This window comes from Maniola jurtina, chromosome 9, assembly GCF_905333055.1.
Source record: "Maniola jurtina chromosome 9, ilManJurt1.1, whole genome shotgun sequence".
Lineage (NCBI taxonomy): Eukaryota > Metazoa > Arthropoda > Insecta > Lepidoptera > Nymphalidae > Maniola > Maniola jurtina.
This window is the reverse complement of record NC_060037.1, coordinates 11048804-11069140: the sequence shown is the minus strand read 5'-3', so window position 1 is coordinate 11069140 and position 20337 is coordinate 11048804. Positions and strand designations below refer to the sequence as shown.

Genomic DNA, 20337 nt, shown 5'->3' with positions numbered 1-20337 from the left:
TCCTATCAAATTTAACTACCGTAGTAAATTTGTTGTCAATTAACTACGTAAGCTTCTTACGTGAGTAAAACTTACAGGTGTGATCGCGGCCTTAGACTAAGAGAAAATTCCCCAGCGCTCTCTTCAGCCCTATCCAGACAAACGTAGTTTGATTCTCAAATTCAAGGTACATTTTAAAAACAAATATATTGAGTCCGTGATTGATCTTGCCGTGAAAATGTGTAGTTTCGAAGTGACACATGTAACAGGGCTCTCTCCGTCACTCGTTTCATACAATCGTAGTTCCAATTTCATTTGAATATTAAGCAACCAAAGTCCATGAAATTTTGCAAACATATTCTAGAAACTAATATCTGTGTCCGTGGTGTTTTAGATTTTTCTAAAAAATATGTAGTTTTAAAATTACAGGGGCTCAAAGATTTGTACGAAAATTTTTAAGACCGCGTAACTTTGAAACCAAATATTTTAACAGAAATCTGGAAAACTACAGACATAGATATTAGTTTCTAGAATATGTCTGCAAAATTTCATGGACTTTGGTTGCTTAATATTCAAATGAAACTGGAACTACGATTGTATGAAACGAGTGAGAGCCCTCTTAATAACTAACAAACACAGATTTTTGTACAATGTGTCTACAAAATTCTATTGTTATACAAACGAGAACCATACTAAGTGTGCCTTGTATATGCCTCGTAGGTATGTGAGAAGATATTACTTTAGTACAGTATTAGTAGTCACAATCTACAAAATCCGCTGAAGTGTCGTAAGGGGTCGTATCTGAAGTCTGAACTTATCCAAATACCAGAAGTTCTAATAATACGGCTACAGTAAATATAAGATGTGAGAAAACGGAGGAAACAAATCGATAACCTTCATTATAAGTTTAAATTAGTATTCAAACTTATGTCTGAATTTTGTAAACAAGTAATGATTAGGAAGGTAACCTTTTAGTTGAGCGGATATGTAATACTTTCAGGATGATTTTTATACCTACGTATAATATAATGTGCTGCAACTTATATTATCATTTTCTACAGCGCTGACGCAAAAGTATGTGCTGTGAGAGGTCTCGTGTTTGATTCCTGACCGAGTGGAATTTGGAATTTTATTATAAGTAATACCTATCTAAATTATTATCTCATGTCTGTCCAAGCGAGTAGTCCATGGCCTGGGGTAGTTGCCACCCTACCAGCCAAATGGTTCCATTTTTTTCGGATTCTGGTGCTGATGGGTTACTACGTCCTGCCTAAGTTATGGGGATCCAAAAACTATTACCATTGGTGAATTTACTTTTAAAATACAGTTTAATAAGCTTTGCCTTTCTAGAGTTTTACAATATCTTTGCTTATCAATATATTTAATGAGTAAGCGAACTTACCTGTAATTAAAGTTCTATCGTAATAATTACAAGAAGGCTTTGTCCGAAGAAATAAACATGTTTATTGTTTACCTTGGTGTTACATGTAAACATGTAATTACGAAGACAAAGTAGGTATGAAGTATAATGCCTGCAAAAAGTAATTAATTTTACGCAATGAAAATATTTGCTCAATACACTATAGGATTACACATTACACAAATGCTATGAATTTATAGCTGATGTTTACAAATGCTAATTGGAAGCGACCGTCGACGGAAAATTGTTAATCTCCTGCTGTTTGTAAGGCATAAATTCACGGGATTTCCGTTGCTCGTGCAGTGGTGATATTGTGGGTTTTAAATATTGTTGCAATGTGTTTTTAACCCCTGCGTTTTAACACAAATGAAATCGGTCAGGTGCGAGTTGAACTTGCACACGAAGGGTTCCATACCTACCATTATAAGTACAAGATGTAATACCTACTATGTCTGTCTAGATATACATGGCTGCTTGACATAAGCCTCTTGTAGGAGATCGCCATTCCAACACCTTGAGAGTCGAGACCCCATTCGCACTAAGTATGTGTCCCGCCCATTGTTACTACAGCTTCACAACGACTCATTTCTGATTTGATCATGTGGAGAAACGCCGAGCTCTCTCCGCATCACTTACTAAATACCTATAAGTACCTTTTAATTGGTATTAATATGCTCCTGAAAAAAGCATATTATACAATCTAAGATTATGTAAATGACAAAAAAGCATGGACTTGACTCGCTCCAGCAATGCGCGGGGAATGAACACTTGAAAAGAGCAACCGCCGAGTTGCTTGCTTGTTCTTCTCGGTAGGAACGGCATTCCGAATCAGTGGTAAATTATTTTGACGATTCAAAAGCACTTGTAAAAAGTTTTTTTGAATAAAAATCTATTCTGTTCTATTCTAATCAAATCCCAAATACCTGTTAACTAATTACTTGTCATCTGCACCTGCACAGTGCACTTCACATAGTGTAAATCAGGCCTAATAAAGCTCATTCGGAAATTGTAATGTATGGACGCAACATGAAACATTGCCACCAACACCTACTACGCTCTTCATAAAGTTTGCTAAGTCGAGAATGAAAGCGTATCTTCGTGAAAACCCAGCTTTATATAACTTGTTGCAACATGAACGAGTTGATTGTTGAGAGGAAGCCTTTTGTTCTCACTTGAGCAAAACGAGCGCAAGCCGCGCTTTTCTGCTTCAACCCGTAGTTTAACCGGATACTAGAACTTTGTAATCTCATTACTGCCATGTGAGGTGCAAGCATTACCTACTTACATTTTTCCTTTTTTTTACTTTTTACGGTTTCGTACCTCAAAGGAAACCCTTACAGGAGCACTACTCTCTGTCTGTCTGTCTGTCTGTCGTGTTTGTCAGACCCTTCAAGGAAATCAAAACATATTATGGGGTACTTCCCGTTGACTTATGAAACTTGGCACACGTAAAGGGAAAATCCGAAAACTTATGGTTACACCATAAAAATAATAAAAGTATTATTTCTTGTACGACGGTACAGAACACTTCGTGTGCGAGTCCGGCTCGCACTTGTCCAGTTTTTCATTGTGATGTAAAAACTTTTTTAGTACCTACCTGCCGTTGTGATTTGAAACTTGATGAAACGTAAAAGCCACACTAAAATGAGAAACACATAGGATCTATAGATTTACTCTGCGATCGAATGATTTAGAATAAACATAAGTACTTAATACAATAAAATTTATTTCATACTTTAGTTATCTCTCCTCTCCTCTCGTTTATTAAGTACCTAGTAGGTACAGCACGCGACAGGTCGAGATGGCAATGGGGGAGACGCCCCGCACACCCGCACGTCACCCGTGCTATTCCGCACCGGGTTAGGGCAGGTTCTGTGCGAATCAGGATTTGTCGCATACTGTACATAATATTAATTCAATGAACGATAAATTCTAGTTTTCACTCAATAAGTAAGTAATCGTTAAGTCGATTTCTAAAATAGTAGGCAGGTACTTAGGCACTCTTTGAAAAATTCAACAGGCCGTCGGCTTTTAGGTTAAATACGGCTCGCAGGCGCTGTGGAATTCGTTAACGGCTCGTTTTTTCTACACTCACGGCTAACAGTCCTGAATTTTTAACTGAGACATGTGTATACTTTAGTCGTATATTTACTGTTGGACCAGTCAATACAGGGTCTGAGGGTGATCATGTGTTTATGTCAAAGCTCTACTTACGAGTAGATAGACATAACGCCTAAAGCCATAGTAGAAATGACTTGAGATCATCGTCATCAACCCTTCGCCGGCTCATTACTGAGCACGGCTCTCCTCTCACAATGAGAAGGGTTTGGCCGTTGTCTACCACGCTCGCCAAGTGCGGATTGGCAGACTTCACACACCTTTGATAACATTATGGAGAACTCTCGGACATGCAGTTTTCCTCACGATGATTTTCCTTCATTGTTAAAGCAAGTGATATTGAACTGCTTGAAACGCACCTAGCTCTGAAGAGGCGCTTGCCCGGGATCGAACCCTGGACCCCCAACTAGAAGGTCAAAATCTTAACCACTTCTTCTTTCTTTCTGTGCTGGTTTCCGCATCTAAACGTTTTCGTCTGTTGTGCGTGCGTTGCCCCTCCCCGCTGAAATCTTCACTCCAGTCTTTCAAGCTCGCTCCAGAAACCGAGTAGACCGCCTAAGTTGCCGAGATCTTAACCACTGGCTATCACCTCTTTTGGAGCTGAGATACGCGTCTTTTATTTTATCAACTTATCTATTTTTGGCATACGTTTAAAATGAATGGAATACTTAATTATTGTATCTACGGACGGACGGATGGATAGCGGCAGCTTAGTAATAGGGTCCCGTTGGCACCCTTCGTGTACGGAACCCTAATAACCAGTACAAAGTACCTACAACCCACAACAAACAAAGTACAACAATTTGGAGACCTTATCGCTACCTAGCATGCATGTTACCTGGCATACGGTTGAAATTATTATACTTAAAGAAAATAAGCGCGTTCTAGCGTTAGCAGTTTCTCTGTGCTTTTGGAATTTTTAAAAAGGCACCTTTAGGTTCCTTTTTAAAAATTTCAAAAGGTTACCTTCACACTCCACCTTAGGCTGCATCATCACTTGCCAGCCAGTCTGATTGCAACCAAGCGCTAGTCTCTGTACATTTATATTGATGAGCTCAGAATTTTCTCTTCTTTCATTTGTCATCCCACTCGATACAATAGGAAAAAATATAGCCTGTCACCCGGACCTTTACAACGAATCAATTGACAACTCATTTATGAAAATCGGTCCAATAGTTTAGGCACTACGGTGGACCACACAGCATCTAGATACAAACATACATACATAGACTGCTAAATTCCTTACCCTACTTTTTGGTTTTGCCGCAGTCGGGTAAAAAATATAGACACAAAATACCGACTATTGTATACTAGAGGATGCCCGCGGCTTCGCCCGCGTGAATTTCAGTTTTTTTTAAACACCGTAGGAACTCTTTGATTTTTTAGGTTTAAAGTAGCCTATGTCCTTCCCCGGGATGTATCCCATGTCTTTACCAAATTTCATTACAATCGGTTCAGCAGTTGGGCAGACAGACAGACACACTTTCGCATTTATAATATTAGTATGAATAGATAAGTAGGAAAAAATTGTTTTATAAATAGGAAAATAATCTGCTTACCAGTTAAAAAAGAGAGTCTCCTCATAGCAGGAAACGGGTGGTTGCCTGATGTATCCAACAGGTCGAGTTGGTACACTTCTCCTCGGATCCTATACAGCTTGCGGTGGAAGTCTTCTATGGTAGGTGTGTAGCAGTCTTCAAACTTAGTGCCCAGGAACCTCGCGACCAGGGACGTTTTGCCTACGCGGGCTGACCTGAGGACAGAAAATAGAAATTAGTAACACAAGTGTAAATGTAGGTTCACTACCTACCTCTAATATCTACCTAAGTATCTACAGCTATGTTCTTTGCATAATATTGTTTGCTTGGAAGATATCGCTAGGTAGGCCACCCAATTGTACCTGCCAATATTTCTGTTTTGCTTTGTTGTTTGTGTTTTTAACCTCCGACCCAAAAAGAGGGATGTTATAAGTTTGACATGTGTATATGTGTATCTGTCTGTGGCATCGTAGCTCCAAACTAATGAACCGATTTTAATTTAGTTCCTTTTGTTTGAAAAGTGGCTTGATCGAGAGTATTCTTAGCTATAATCCAAGAAAATCGTTTCAGCCGTTTGAAAATTATCAGCTCTTTTCTAGTTACTGTAACCTTCACTTGTCGGGGGTGTTATAAATTTTTAATTCAAACTTGTTTATTTTTCCTTTGCCTGAAAAATTCCAAAATCTGTTGAAAAAGATGGGTTAAGAAGTGTCTACGCCAGCTAGTCAAACCAAAGCTCTCGACAAGAGAATATTAAGCCACAGTGTTTTATTACGGTCCAATCCATAAATCAAACCGAATAAAAGCCCATAAAATTATTCCATATAAAACTTTGCATACTCTTTTTATTCCTTTATCGTTGAGAGCCATAACTTTGGCCCCGCACCTAAACCATAATTTCTTTTGAGAATCCGGGTGGAGATAAAAGCCGTTTACTTATTATCAGTTTTCGTCTTGAGTAAGGTTTGTCAGGATTTACTTTTAAAAGTAATACCTACAATCTTTCGTCTAAGCAATGATCTATTTTTATATACAGGAAGCTATCATTATTATCATTGATTATGATTATCATCTTTCTATGATTATCATCACCATCAACAACCCATCACGCCTCTTAACACGGGTCTCTCCTTACAATGAGAAGAGGTCAGGCCACTATCTACCATGCTGGGTAAGTGCGGATAGGCTGACTTCACATATCTTTTAGAACATTATGGAGAATGCTCAGATATGCCGATTTTACACCACTAGTTTTAACGGTGGAGTAAAACATCGTGAGGAGACCTGCATGAAGAAGATATGTAATATTACATGGATAACAAGTGTAAATTAAAAATTTATAACGCCCCGACAAGTGAAGGTTACAGTAACAAGAAAAGAGCTGATAACTCTCAAACGGCTGAACCGATTTTCTTGGATTATACGCTCTCGATCAAGCCACCTTTCAAACAAAAAAAAAACTAAATTAAAATCGTTTCATTCGTTATAGGAGCTACGATGCCACAGACAGAAACACAGGTAGTACACACGTCAAACTTATAACACCCCTCTTTTTGGGTTGGGGGTTAAAAAATCCTAGAAATAACATTTAATTGTAGCAACCCTTACTGCGAAAGTCGTTGACCTAATTGCGAATGCGATTAGTATTTTGTAGCTTAGTCAATGGCAAACCAATTTGGAACTGGATACCTATTACTCATAAGAGGTGCTTCGAAGTGGCCTTTCACTAAAAGGGTCCATTTCGAGTCTTTTAGATAACAGTGAGTAGGTAAATCCACGCGGACGAAGTCGCGGGCGTCAGCTAGTGGATTATATTTCTACTACTAGCTGATGCCCGCGACTTCGTTCGCGTGGATGTAGGTTTTTTAAAATTCCCGTGGAAACTCTTTGATTTTCCGGGATAAAAAGTAGCCTATGTGCTAATCCAGGATATTATCTATTTCCATTCTAAATTTCAGCCCAATCCGTCCAGTAGTTTTTGCGTGAAGGAGTAACAAACATACACACACACACACACACACACACACACACACACACACACACACACACACACACACACACACACACACACACACACACACACACACACACACACACATACAAACTTTCTCCTTTATAATATTAGTGTGATATATTGCTTCTAAAGGGAAAGGTGACTGACTGACTGACTGACTGACTGCTGACTCGCTGATCTATCAATGTAAAGCTCAAACTACAGGACGGATTGGGCATACAGATAGCTTCCAGGCGATATTCCACGCGGACAAAATCGCGGGTATATAGCGAGTTGATTATATTCGGATATTCCAACAAAGAGGCAAAATGATAATATAGGGACCTAAGATCATTCCACCTTCTAACATAATGAGTGAAGGACCCTCATTAAAGTCTTCATGTCCTTCCTTCACTGCATATTTAAACTAAATTGACTCTTAACAGGGCTCTCTCCGTCACTTACTCCATACAATCGTAGTTCCCATTACATTTGAATATTAAGCAACCAAAGTCCATGAAATTTTGCAGACATATTCTAGAAACTAATATCTGTGCCCGTGGTGTTTTAGATTTTTTTAAATATGTACTTTTAAAATTACAGGGGCCCAAAGATTTGTATGTGAATTTTTAAGACCGCGTAACTTTGAAACCGAATATTTTAACGGAAATCTGCAAAATTTCATGAACTTTGGAATTACTTTTGTATGGAGCGAGTGACGGAAAGACCCCTCTTAACAGCTGTACCCTGTTATCTTGCCTCATTGACATTTCTGTGGGAAATATATGGGAAAAGAAGCATTCTTTGGAAAATTGGAATCCAGTGGTTTAATGGAATAAAATATTTTGATTTTCAGTCCTATACTATTTTACTCTGGCCATTGAGCTATCAAATTATAAGGTTTTACTATCGCAAACACCGGCAAAGCTGTGCATATAGCGTTCCAGTACGATGCCGCGTAGAAATCGATCAGGAATATAATAAAACTTTAGGGCTGTAAAGGGTTTAATAAAACTGCCATATCCTTACCAAGTAAGCCCTCTAATATTGCATCATTACTTACCACCAGGGCTTACCACGGTCAAAGGCTAACTTGTATCAGAATTACAAAAAAACGAACGTGACATTTTACTAAGAGCCACGTATTACTTTCCGAGTTATGTCCAGTTTAAGCAATTAAATATCACTTGCTTTAAGGGCGAAGAAAAACACTGTGACGAAACCTGCATGACTGAGAGTCCTTTACAATGTTCTCAAAGTCTGCCAATCTGCACGTTGGCCAGCGTGGTGGACAATGGCCAAACCCTTCGCCTTCTGAGAGGAGAACCGCGCTCAGTAGTGAGCCGGCGATGGGTTGTTGATGATGATGATGATGGTCATTACTAAAATTTTCCTAAAGATTATAAGTGTGCCATCTTGTTCCTTACCTACCCAATCATATTGTGTCTGTTAATCAATGAGACAAGATAATGGGGTCTTCTCATAACTCAAGTACGAGTAGGTATACCTATTCAACACCTTCCAAGTTCCAACAAATAAACAATCTATTCATATAGAACTTCTGAAGATCTCACGAACTTTGCGTATTTATAAAATTGTGTTTATTTAGGACTACAACTTTGACCTGAACGTCATCTAGGATCGACGCTAAACTCTGAGGTTTAAACACATCGTACTTAGAACTTTAAATTGCCTAAGGCTATGTTTAGTATTTAGACTAGAGATAACTAAAGCAATCTTGCGGTATCCTTTACCTAGCATAATATGTATCCTAACTCTATCTACGTCATGATATATGCGGGCAAACTTATGCCGAAGACTAATTGGTAGAGATAATTTATGTTCTTAACGATATGACGCTAGACATACTTTTCATATAATCCTTGCAGTTAAAGTTCATTCATAAGTATGTATCTATGTCAGGCAGAGTAACCTTATTTTTCCGTTCCTGCGTTAGTTACAGGAACACGACTAGTGGATTATTAATTAATGACATTGACAAGTGTAAACCTGAAGGTGAAAATTGCTATCATAACAAGTCTTAAAAGTGTCAACGCTGCACCTGCAGAAGATATATTAAGCTTTCATCATGTCAAACTTAAGCGACAAATAAAGAATCTTTAGGGTTTCATATCCGAAGGGTGCCAACGAGACCTTATTACTAAGCCTCCGCTGTTCGTCCGTCGGTCTGGCTGTCTGTCTGTCTGTCAGTGAGCTGTATCTCATGAACAGTAATAAGTAGAGTTTAAATTTTCAGTGTATTTCTACTGCCGCTATATCGACAAATAAAAAAAAATCAAAATGGTTGCCACGTAAATTTAAAAAATTAAGAAGTACATATATAATTTTGTACAACGATGGCACGGAACCCCTCGTGTGTGAATCCCACTCCCACTTGACCCATTTGTTATTTCTATTTAATGTACCACCCCAATAGACTACCATCAAATTCGTTTTAATAATAATCTTATTAGAACTTGGCCCACACACTAGCCGTGTTTCCTTTATTTCTTTCTATCTATGAATAATCCATAAATTCAAAATTTAAAACCCCCCGACACAAAACTCTCTAAAAAGTAAATAACTTTGAAACGGCTGAACCGATTTTCTTAGATTATAGCTAAGAACACTCTCGATCAAGCCACCTTTCAAACAAAAAAAACTAAATTAAAATCGGTTCATTCGTTTAGGCGCTACGATGCCACAGACAGATACACAGATACACAGATACACAGACACACAGATACACAGATACACACGTCAAACTTATAACACCCCTCTTTTTGGGTCGGGGGTTAAAAAGAAAACTATTTTGTTCCAAAGCTTCTTATCACATCAAAAAAATCTCGTTCATAGCACAGCGTCAACGCACGATAATCCTCGGCTCAGCTGTAAGCCCTAGAATTAGGATCGTTCCTAATAGGACGCCGAGAGCGTTCTTTTAATGAGGCCCGAGCTTGTTCTGTGATGCGCTATGCTGGATTTATATAAGTAAGGTACTGGAAACGTTATTAAAACTACCATCATTACTAACTAATAGATACCCATTATATAATTAACTAGCAACCCGTCCCGGCTTCGCACGGGTGGACATTTATTTTTTCTATTTTCCAGGATAAAATATAGCCTATACGGATTCGGAAGAATCCCTCTAAGTAATGGTAAAAGAAATTTTGAAATCAGTCCAGTAGTTTTTGAGCCTATTCAATACAAACATACAAAAATACAAAAATACAAAGGTTTCCTCTTTACAATATTAGTATAGATTAATGTGACTGTGTGTTGTGTAATGGAGCAACGGTGGTTTGTTGTATGGATACCTACAGTTAAAGAACGGGAAAGTGGCATGGCTACTTTTTATCAAATTTATTCTAGAAAAAACTGACGTATTTTGTTTCGTGTATGTGTGGCATAATTCCCTCAACGGTTTCCTTTCTTTCTTTTCTTCGAAAGGCAAATATCACACATTGTTTTAACTTGAGTTATGCATTGGCAGATTTAAGATTTCCTTCGGGATTATACGGGTAATATTTTTAAACGAAATATCACTGAGATATTCGAAAATCAGTTTAAATATATAAAAGGAGAAACTTGCTGACTGAAACATACCTACAGATTTTGAGTTTTAAGTTGATAGCAAGTTAAGTTTGCCTGTTTATGGCTAAACTTAGAAACTTGAGGGATTTCTCTATAACATGGATCCATAGTATGAAAGGATTTTTAACAAGTGTAAATTAAAAATTTATAACACCCCCGACAAAGTATCTGAGTTTTCCAAAACATCATTTTCAAATAAATAATTGTAATGTATCAAGGCAACGTCCATCTTGACAGCTTGACATATTTTGTCAATTGACATAATATTATGAACCTAACGGTTATGTCACCTTCTTTTCTACAAGAAAACTAGAAAAGAGCTGATAACTCTTAAACGGCTGCACCAATTTTTTTGGATTATAGCTAAGAACACTCTCGATCAAGCCACCTTTCAAACAAAAAAAAGTAAATTAAAATCGGTTCATTCGTTTAGGCGCTACGATGCCACAGACAGATACACAGATACACAGATACACAGATATACAGACACACAGATACACAGATACACAGATACACACGTCAAACTTATAACAACCCTCTTTTTGGGTCGGGGGTTAAAAATCACAACCGAGATGAGTCCGAGAGAAGCCGGGGCGGGGCAGGTATACTCCATTCACGGAAAGAAGTTAGTTACATAATTCCATATAAATGATAGAGACAACAAGTGTAAATTAAAAATTTTCAACACCCCCGACAAATCATTTTCAAATAAATAATTATCTATATCTAGGCAACGTCCATCTTGACAGCTTGACATTTGTCAATTGACACTTGAATATTATGAACCTAAGGGTTATCTAACATTCTTTTCTACAAGAAAACTAGAAAATAGCTGATAACTTTTAAACGGCTGAACCAATTTTTTTGGATTATAGCTAAGAACACTCTCGATCAAGCCACCTTTCAATCAAAAAAAAGTAAATTAAAATCGGTTCATTCGTTTAGGTGCTACGATGCCACAGACAGATACACAGATACACAGATACACAGAAACACAGATACACAGATACACACGTCAAACTTATAACACCCCTCTTTTTGGGTCGGGGGTTAAAAATCACAGTGAGCGTTAACCATTTAGAGTCATCAACCAAAAAAAACATTCGAAATTCAACTCAAAAAATGTTTTCAAAAAACCTTCGAAATTATATTTGAAAACATGAGTTTCGTTTGTGATTGGTTGGTAACTCAAAATGGTTAATGCCCACTAGAAATTTCGTCTCTATCATTTTTATGGGATTACGTAAAAACCTATACCTACTAACTTCTTTCCGTGGATAGAGTATAACGAATTTAATCAAACTCTTAGTTCAACTGTTGTCACGAGGGACCTAATTGTTTCCGTCGCGATAGCGCTGATACTGATTGATTGTTATTACCAACCAATATTAGCTAACGCCGGCACAGCGTCCGTTCAAAATACAAATTACGAGAATTATATTACCAACTTGGGACGTTAAGTTGGTCGCACATCAGACAAGCGCCGTAAGAACCGGACGTGCCACAGAAACTCTTTTTCCAGCACCTTATTAAATAGTCAGAACTCGAATTGTACTTTCCGCAGAACATTTGAAGCACCGCAATAATACGCGTTTTAATTTAAAGGACTTTTGGCAAGGTACTCGCATATAACTTGTTGGTCAGCAAAAAAATCGCTTAGTTTTAAAAATTTCACTGTTTTTTGTAAAAAACCAACAACAATATAATTTAAAAAAAAATCAGCAGCATACTCTTCATCTTCTTAGCTTGATCGAAACCCAAGCGCGCGCGAAAATAAAAAATTAAGCAGAATTGATATGTAATAATTTTACTGTAAAAAATCATATAAATTTAATATAATTAATGTAATAAGTAGTTTCTAACCTCGATTTTTGTTCGTAATTTTTCATAGGCTATTTTAAGAAAGGTAGCATTAAAGTAATGTGACATATGCAAATACTTTTCACGTGATATTTCACATGTTACCTGTGCAATGATGGACCATTTCATTCCCTATCTTCAACACTAGAAAATGTGATAAACAGTGCAGCACTTGCGGCGTTGGCGGCGCTGTCGTACCTAATAAGCGATCACCATAACTAAGAAACTTGGCGCATTAACATTTCACCCAGCGAAACTTTCTTATAGCTTCAACAACTTGGCTCATAGACCCTAAATATTTAATATTCTTGAGGAAAAATGATAATGGCGCGATAACCAAAGTTCTGGTATTACCTATAACTGAGGTATCTAAACCTTTTAACATTAAAACGAGTACAAACTGAATTCTTCCAAACTTTTCGTTCCATTAAAGGCATTTGACTGATACCTACAGAAAATAGGTATGCCTTAGCTCTCGGAACCCAAATTTACCTCTTCATATTTTTCTTAGAATATAAAAAAGCAAACGAGTCTTTCCTAAGGTACAACTTTCAGCAAGTGCCTTTATTTATAAAAATGTGTGAAAATATCCAGGTAGATAGATAAGATAGATGTATAAAAGGTAAAAAAGCGTATTTGTTTTACAGAGACATTTACTTTCGTCAAGTACGGTCTTTGCATAAATGTACCTCGATACAATTTTCTTGTATTATTTCCGGATTTTGTATGGATACAAGTGTAAATTAAAAATTTATAACACCCCCGACAAGTGAAGGTCACAGTAACTAGAAAAGAGCTGATAACTTTCAAACGGCTGAACCGATTTTCTTGGATTATACCTAAGAACACTTTCGATCAAGCCACCTTTCAAACAAAAACAAACTAAATTAAAATCGGTTCATTCGTTTAGGCACTACGATGCCACAGAAAGATACACAGATACCTACACACGTCAAACTTATAACACTCCTCTTTTTGGGTCGGGGGTTAAAATGATGTCAATTAATAGAATGAGAACGGTTTAGAGTCCACCCCTCTGGGCAAGTGTAGATTAGCAGATTTCAGATACCTTTGAAACCATAATGGAGAACTATAATTCATGCATGCAAGTTTGCTCACGAGGTTTCCTACCGTTAAGGCAAGTGATATTTAATTGTTTAAAATGCATAGCTTATTGTTATACACATTTTAGATGTATAAGTACATTACAACATGTAAATTTTTATATTAGTAAGGGCCTAGATCAGTAGGATCGAACACCTAAGTTAAGTCTTTCGATTTTCACGTCAGCAAAACAAGTATTGATCTCGAAGTTAAATAAAAACAGTTTCAATAGGCCACTCTATTTGTGAATGGCTGGCTAAAATCGTGCCCTAAGTATAGCTATAGTATTAGAGAACCGAATATTTTAACAGAAATCTGGAAAACCACAGGCATAGATATTAGTTTCTAGAATATGTCTGCATAATTTCATGGACTTTGTTTGCTTAATATTCAAATGAAATTGGAACTACGTTTGTGTATGAAGCGAGTGACGGAGAGACCCCTCTTAAGAGTTCACATTGAAGTGTTTAAACTTGCCTAATAGCTCTAAGTTGCGCTTTCGACCGTGAAATTAGTATTTCAGCAAAAATCGCTCAAATGTAAAATTCGAGTAGGTACGTAACGCAGCCATCCGTGCAGCGTGAGTTTCTTGTGGTATGTCTTTGGCTGTTTCCATCTATCGTCTATCCTGATTCTCACAAGGAAAAATATGAGATTTTCAGCTGGAAATGTATTCATATGTATTTGCAAATATCGTACTCGTATAAGCTTTGTAAATATTAAACAAGATCATAAGCCTCGCGAGAATACAGCGAACGTAAATAATTTTTACACCCTCTCTGTATTCAGCGCTTTTGAATTTTTATACGATGCTTAGTATCTTCTCGTACAAGTAGAAAATACGTTTATTAAAAACTAGATGATGCCCGCAGCTTCGCCCCTTGCAGCATCCGGATTGAGGAGTTGGAATCCAAATTTTTTATGGAACAATGTCGTAAAGTTCCTCTATCGATAAAAAAAATACGCAAATCAGTTCAGAAATCTCGGAGATATCAGTGTATATAGGTAGAAAAACACAATTCCTCCATTTTTTAAAGTCGGTTAAAAAAGTAGCCTATTTTACTCTTTGGTTAATCCTCTACTTGTCTGTGAAAGTCTCGTCAAAATAGGTGCAGCCATTCCGAAGTCCGTTCAAACAGCCAGGCACTTCAATTTTTAACCCCCGACCCAAAAAGAGGGGTGTTATAAGTTTGACGTGTGTATCTGTGTATCTGTCTGTGGCATCGTAGCTCCTAAACTAATGAACCGATTTTAATTAAGTTTTTTTTGTTTGAAAGGTGGCTTGATCGAGAGTGTTCTTAGCTATAATACAAGAAAATCGGTTCAGCCGTTTGAAAGTTATCAGCTCTTTTCTAGTTACTGTAACGTTCACTTGTCGGGGGTGTTATAAATTTTAAATTTACACTTGTATTTATTAGTATAGATATTTCGAAGTAGGTACGATTTGGAAGGGCCAAGTGGTGCAAATATGAAAACATTGAAAATCATTTTATGTTTGCAGGGACTTTAAATGAGGCCTTGAAACACTTCAATGAAAAACAAATTTTATGTGAAGTTGCTAACACGTGGGACGAGTAGATATGATAATATTATTGCTAAATCCTTGTTTACCAATCAATCTTTAATCACCATTTAATTTAAATACCTAATTTATTCTGCTACTAATTTCGTGTGAATTAAGATTTTATGATTTAGAAATTCCGTGGATAAATTAATAAAAACCTAATGTTAGTAATGAAAAACAATTCACTCAGTTAAAATGAACCCTCAAATGTACCTACGAGCATAAAATCTGTAATCCATCAATTCCACGCCTCAGCGATCAAAAGTGGCTGAACTATTATAGACAAGTCTATTATATCAGCTATATGTAAACGTTGCAGTATTTTAATCAAACATATAATTAGGTATTTAAATAATTTAACTTAAAGGTTATATCATTTAATTTGATTTCGCTCAATAAGCTCAATAAACCTAGTGGAATCCTTCGAACGGGAGAACGAGGCGGGAAGTTTTCTTCAATAGCGCGGCGTCGCGTCGTGTCGTTCTCGTGTCGTGTATTATATGTACCTACCTACACATTAGATGACCATTCCATACAAAAATCGCATTTTTGCAGCTGTCAAAATTAATATGACACTGGCCATTAAGTTACAAGCAAAAAGGGAGTTTGCAGCCCACAACATTATTTTATGTTTTGGAATGAAAAACCCGTCTAGCTCTAGTGATAATAGAGATCATTGGTCTTGTCTTGTAGGTATTATTAATTATTGTAAATCCAAAAGGCTTAAGGCTCTATCCAAAAGCTTTTTGATTCTAGCGTCGATATAGGCGTGTCGAGTGGAGCGTAGACACTCGCATCACAGCCATACACTCACAAAATGTTTGAATTCAAAACACAGTATGCTACCATGAAAACTCGATCGTAGCGTCGAAAGCTTGCGCGCATAATTTGGATCGAACTTCACTTACATTACAGGTAAGTTCCTCTAAATATACAAGTGTAAATTAAAAATTTATAACACCCCCGACAAGTGAAGGTTACAGGAACCTAGAAAAGAGCTGATAACTTTTAAACAGCTGAACCAATTTTTTTGAAATATAGTTAAGAACACTTTCGATCAAGCCACCTTTCAAACAAAAAAAACTAAATTAAAATCGGTTCATTCGTTTAGGCGCTACGATACCACAGACAGATACACAGATACACAGATACACACGTCAAACTTATAACACCCCTCTTTTAGGGTCGGGGGTTAATAAAAGAAAAAGCTGACTGATTGATTGACTGACTGACTGATCTATCAATGCACAGCTCAGATGGACGGACGGATCGAGCGGAAAGGATTTTTTGAAAATTCAATCTCAAAGGGGGTAAAATAGAGGTTTGTTTGTGTAGTCCATACGGATGAAGTCGCGAGCCTAAGCTAGTTTGTAGTAGTAGTAGTTTGTAGTTGTTGTATTTTATGATCCCACTACAAAATCAGCCCTTGACTGCGATCTTATGGTAAGGTAAGGGATCATCATCATCCCATCACCGGCCCACTATTGAGCAGGGGTCTCTCCCCAAAATGCAAAGAGTTCTAAGGTTAAGTAGATCTGTGTATATGTGGCCAATCCGTGGCTGAGTTTATTGTGGGCTCTTCTCAGAGCTGGGCGCGTTTGGGACCCTCCTAGTTTAATTAGGTAATTATTACCACTATATCATCTTACAAAGCTAACACTTCAGACGATCAAAAGGCGTACAATAGTAACTACTTTGAATAAATGATTTCGATTTTATACCTACCAATTTTTTAAAAACTAAAACTATAAATTAGTGGTCACCGCCGGAGCAGGATTATTTGTAACAAGTGTAAATTAAAAATTTCAACACCCCCGACAAGTGAAGGTTACAGGAACCTAGAAAAGAGCTGATAACTTTTAAACAGCTGAACCAATTTTTTTGAAATATAGCTAAGAACACTCTCTCTCGATCAAGCCACCTATCAAACAAAAAAAACTAAATTAAAATCGGTTCATTCGTTTAGGCGCTACGATACCACAGACAGATACACAGATACACACGTCAAACTTATAACACCCCTCTTTTTGGGTCGGGGGTTAATAAAAGGAAAAGCTGACTGATTGATTGACTGACTGACTGATCTATCAATGCACAGCTCAAATGGGCGGACAGATCAGGTGGAAAGGATTTTTGAAAATACAATCCCTAAGGGGATAAAATAGAGGTTTGTTTGTGTAGTCCATACGGATGAAGTAGCGAGCCTAAGCTAGTTTGTAGTGGTAGTAGTTTGTAGTAGTAGTATTTTATGATCCCACTACAAAATCAGCCCTTGACTGCGATCTTATGGTAAGGTAAGGGATCATCATTATCAACCCATCACCGGCCCACTATTGAACACGGGTATCTCCCCAGAATGAGAAGAGTGCAGAGGTTAAAAGTAGATATGTGTATATGTGGCCAATCCGTGGATGAGTTTGTTGTGGGCTCTTCTCAGAGCTGGGCGCGTTTGGGACCCTCCTAGTTTAATTAGGTAATTATTACCACTATATCATCTGACAAATCTAACAATTCAGACGATCAGAAAGCGTACAATAGTAACTACTTTGAATAAATGATTTCGATTTTATACCTACCAATTTTTTAAAAACTAAAACTATAAATTAGTGGACACAGCCTGAGCAGGATTATTTGTAAAAAATCAAGTAAAGTCCAATGGTAAGGGACGTGTTACACGATACAGGCGAGAGAGGCCACTTCAACACTTTGCGATCTACTACGTTGCAGATTAGTACCCGTAGTTCTAGTTACCTAACACAGAGATTGGATATTACACGAGGCATTAATAGTGTTATGCCATTTATAACTTGTAGGAAACCAAACAAAGCGTAGGTACCTACTTCAGACTAAAGCAAATAAGAACAAGTAGAAACTGTAATTTAATTATAATCAGTTCTCTAGATGCAAAAAACATCAAAAGCTTATTGCACAAGATCCGCAAGACCCGCTTATAAATATAATCATGCGGATAAGGTCAGCAATCTATACTAATATCATAAATGCGGAAGTGTAATTGTTTGTTTGTATGTCCTTCCTTCACGTCTTAACTAAGCAACTAACCGATAGTTAAATCATAACCCTTCCTTTTGGCTTTACCGCAGTCGGCTAAAAAGAACGGAGAGTAACTTCTTTCTTCCCTCTGGGCTGATTTCCGCACTTAAACGTTTCCGTCTGTGTTCCGCGTGAGTAACATACTTTTTATCCCACAAAATCAAAGAGTTCCCACGGGATTTTTGAAAACCTAAATCCACGTGGATGAAGTCACGGGTATCAGCTAGTAAGTCTATTTGTGAATCTTGTCCACGACACGCACTAATATAAAAAGTCTATTATGTAACCTATCATGACAGATTCATATCTATGAGATAAAAACGTAACGTGATATAAAATTGTAAACATTAAAGTATAAAACTATAATTATAGTTCTAAAGATAAAAGAAGCCTCTACGGCGTAGACATCTACGAGCTTGCCGGATCCAATCCCGTCCACGAAGATATATTTTAACACGCATAAAGCGCCGGCCACACAGGCCGCGTATGCGTCGCGTAAGCGTAGACGTAGCGCGTACTATTGCGTTGTAATGTATGGGACTGTATCAGACATGGCATATCGCTTGCGTGGCGTGAACGTTCGCGTAGACGCAATGCGTGCAGTTAAGTCTACGGATTCAGGCGCGTCACAAGCAAGTCTGACGTGTACGTGCGCGCGTGTGAATCGGCTTTAATAAATGTATAACGAGTACAAAAACTCATCAAACATTGTGTTCTTCAAATCCATGAAAACATTGAAAATAGTCATAAACCAAACATGACACAGTCAATGATAAAGTCTTTGTAAAGACCTATGTCGCATAAAATTTTTGTTTGAAATACCCAAGAGAGCATTGCAATTTGTATGGATTTGTATGCAATTTGTATGGGACTTTTGGTCGAACTCGGGCACAACAGCCCCACCGTAGCCTAATTATTATAATTTGGGTAAAGTACCAGAAACAGATACAACTGAAGAGACATTAGAATAATAAATAATCAATTCAAAAGACTGATTGCGATAAACATTTTCATAATATCTATGGCACTATATCTAACATCGGCAGGCTTCGGCGTTGATGGTAATCAGAGTGAGCGCTTCAACGTGGAATTTGCAATTCGGTTTGCGGCGGGATTGTCAGCGTTGATTTATTGCCGGGAATGATCCATTGCTGAATGTTTGTTTTACTAGGATCTGTTTCGCAAGAACCGATTTTAGGGTTATTAATTTTTAGTGTCTCGTAAGCGTTTAACTGGTAAAATTAATAATTAATCAATCTAGATAGATTGATTAATTAACAGATGTTATCTATCGAAAAGTTATTTAGCAATGTTGTATTAAAACATTTTGTCAAAGACAGGGTACAACCAGAACACTAACAAATAACTTAGCGTTATTATTATATTAACTAAAGACGATCCAATGCCAATAACCTTTATAAATAATTGCCTTGTTTTGTAGTTTTAGTCATTTCGTATTTTTCAAACCCGCAATGTATAGCAAAATTCGAGTCATTGCCCCATATACGACGCGGCATTGACTCCGAGCGGCCTACATCCACAACGTTCGTTGACCTCTAGCTTTAGCCAGATGTTTTATTTGCAATATATTGTGAATTTTTAAAAAAATAGAGGATTTTTTTAGCAATTTTTTCCGTGTTTTTTGTGGTATCTTATCAGTAATCATCAGTATTATCACCTGTCTTCGTTTTTGCTAGAATTCTAGTTACACTCTGTATATAGTGTGGATAATTTTTTTTAAATGAGAGATCTAAATTTATTAAGTATTCTGTACTAGGTGTTTCTTTCAATGCTCCTTATGGATAAAGATAAAATTTATTAAGTACTCTGTACTAGGTGTTTCTTTCAATGCTCCTTTATGATAAAGATAGAATTAGATTGTTGGTTGTTAGCGTTAACCCATAAAGTGTTTGTACTTTGGAGAATAGACGAATATACTATACTGAAATTATAATCCTACCATTGGTAGCTAAACAACGAGTAGATACGTATTGCAGTTCCTGGTTTTCGCCAATCGTGCTAATCTAAAATGGAATTTAGGCAAATTGGCGGTTAGTGAGTGGAAATCGATGTTGTGCTAGGTTCGATTCGAAACGGTTAATTAATATTGGTT

The 20337-nt window shown here is 37.2% G+C and overlaps 1 protein-coding gene across 2 annotated transcripts in view; it reads right to left on the bottom strand.

Moving 5' to 3' along the window:
• Positions 1–20337, bottom strand: part of LOC123868091 (GTP-binding protein Rhes) — a 50699-nt gene that overhangs the window by 3530 nt on the left and 26832 nt on the right. For both annotated transcript variants that reach the window (XM_045910450.1, XM_045910451.1), the window contains exon 3: positions 5077–5270. In XM_045910450.1, coding sequence (XP_045766406.1) covers positions 5077–5270 — 194 coding nt within the window. The remainder of the gene's footprint in view (positions 1–5076; positions 5271–20337) is intronic.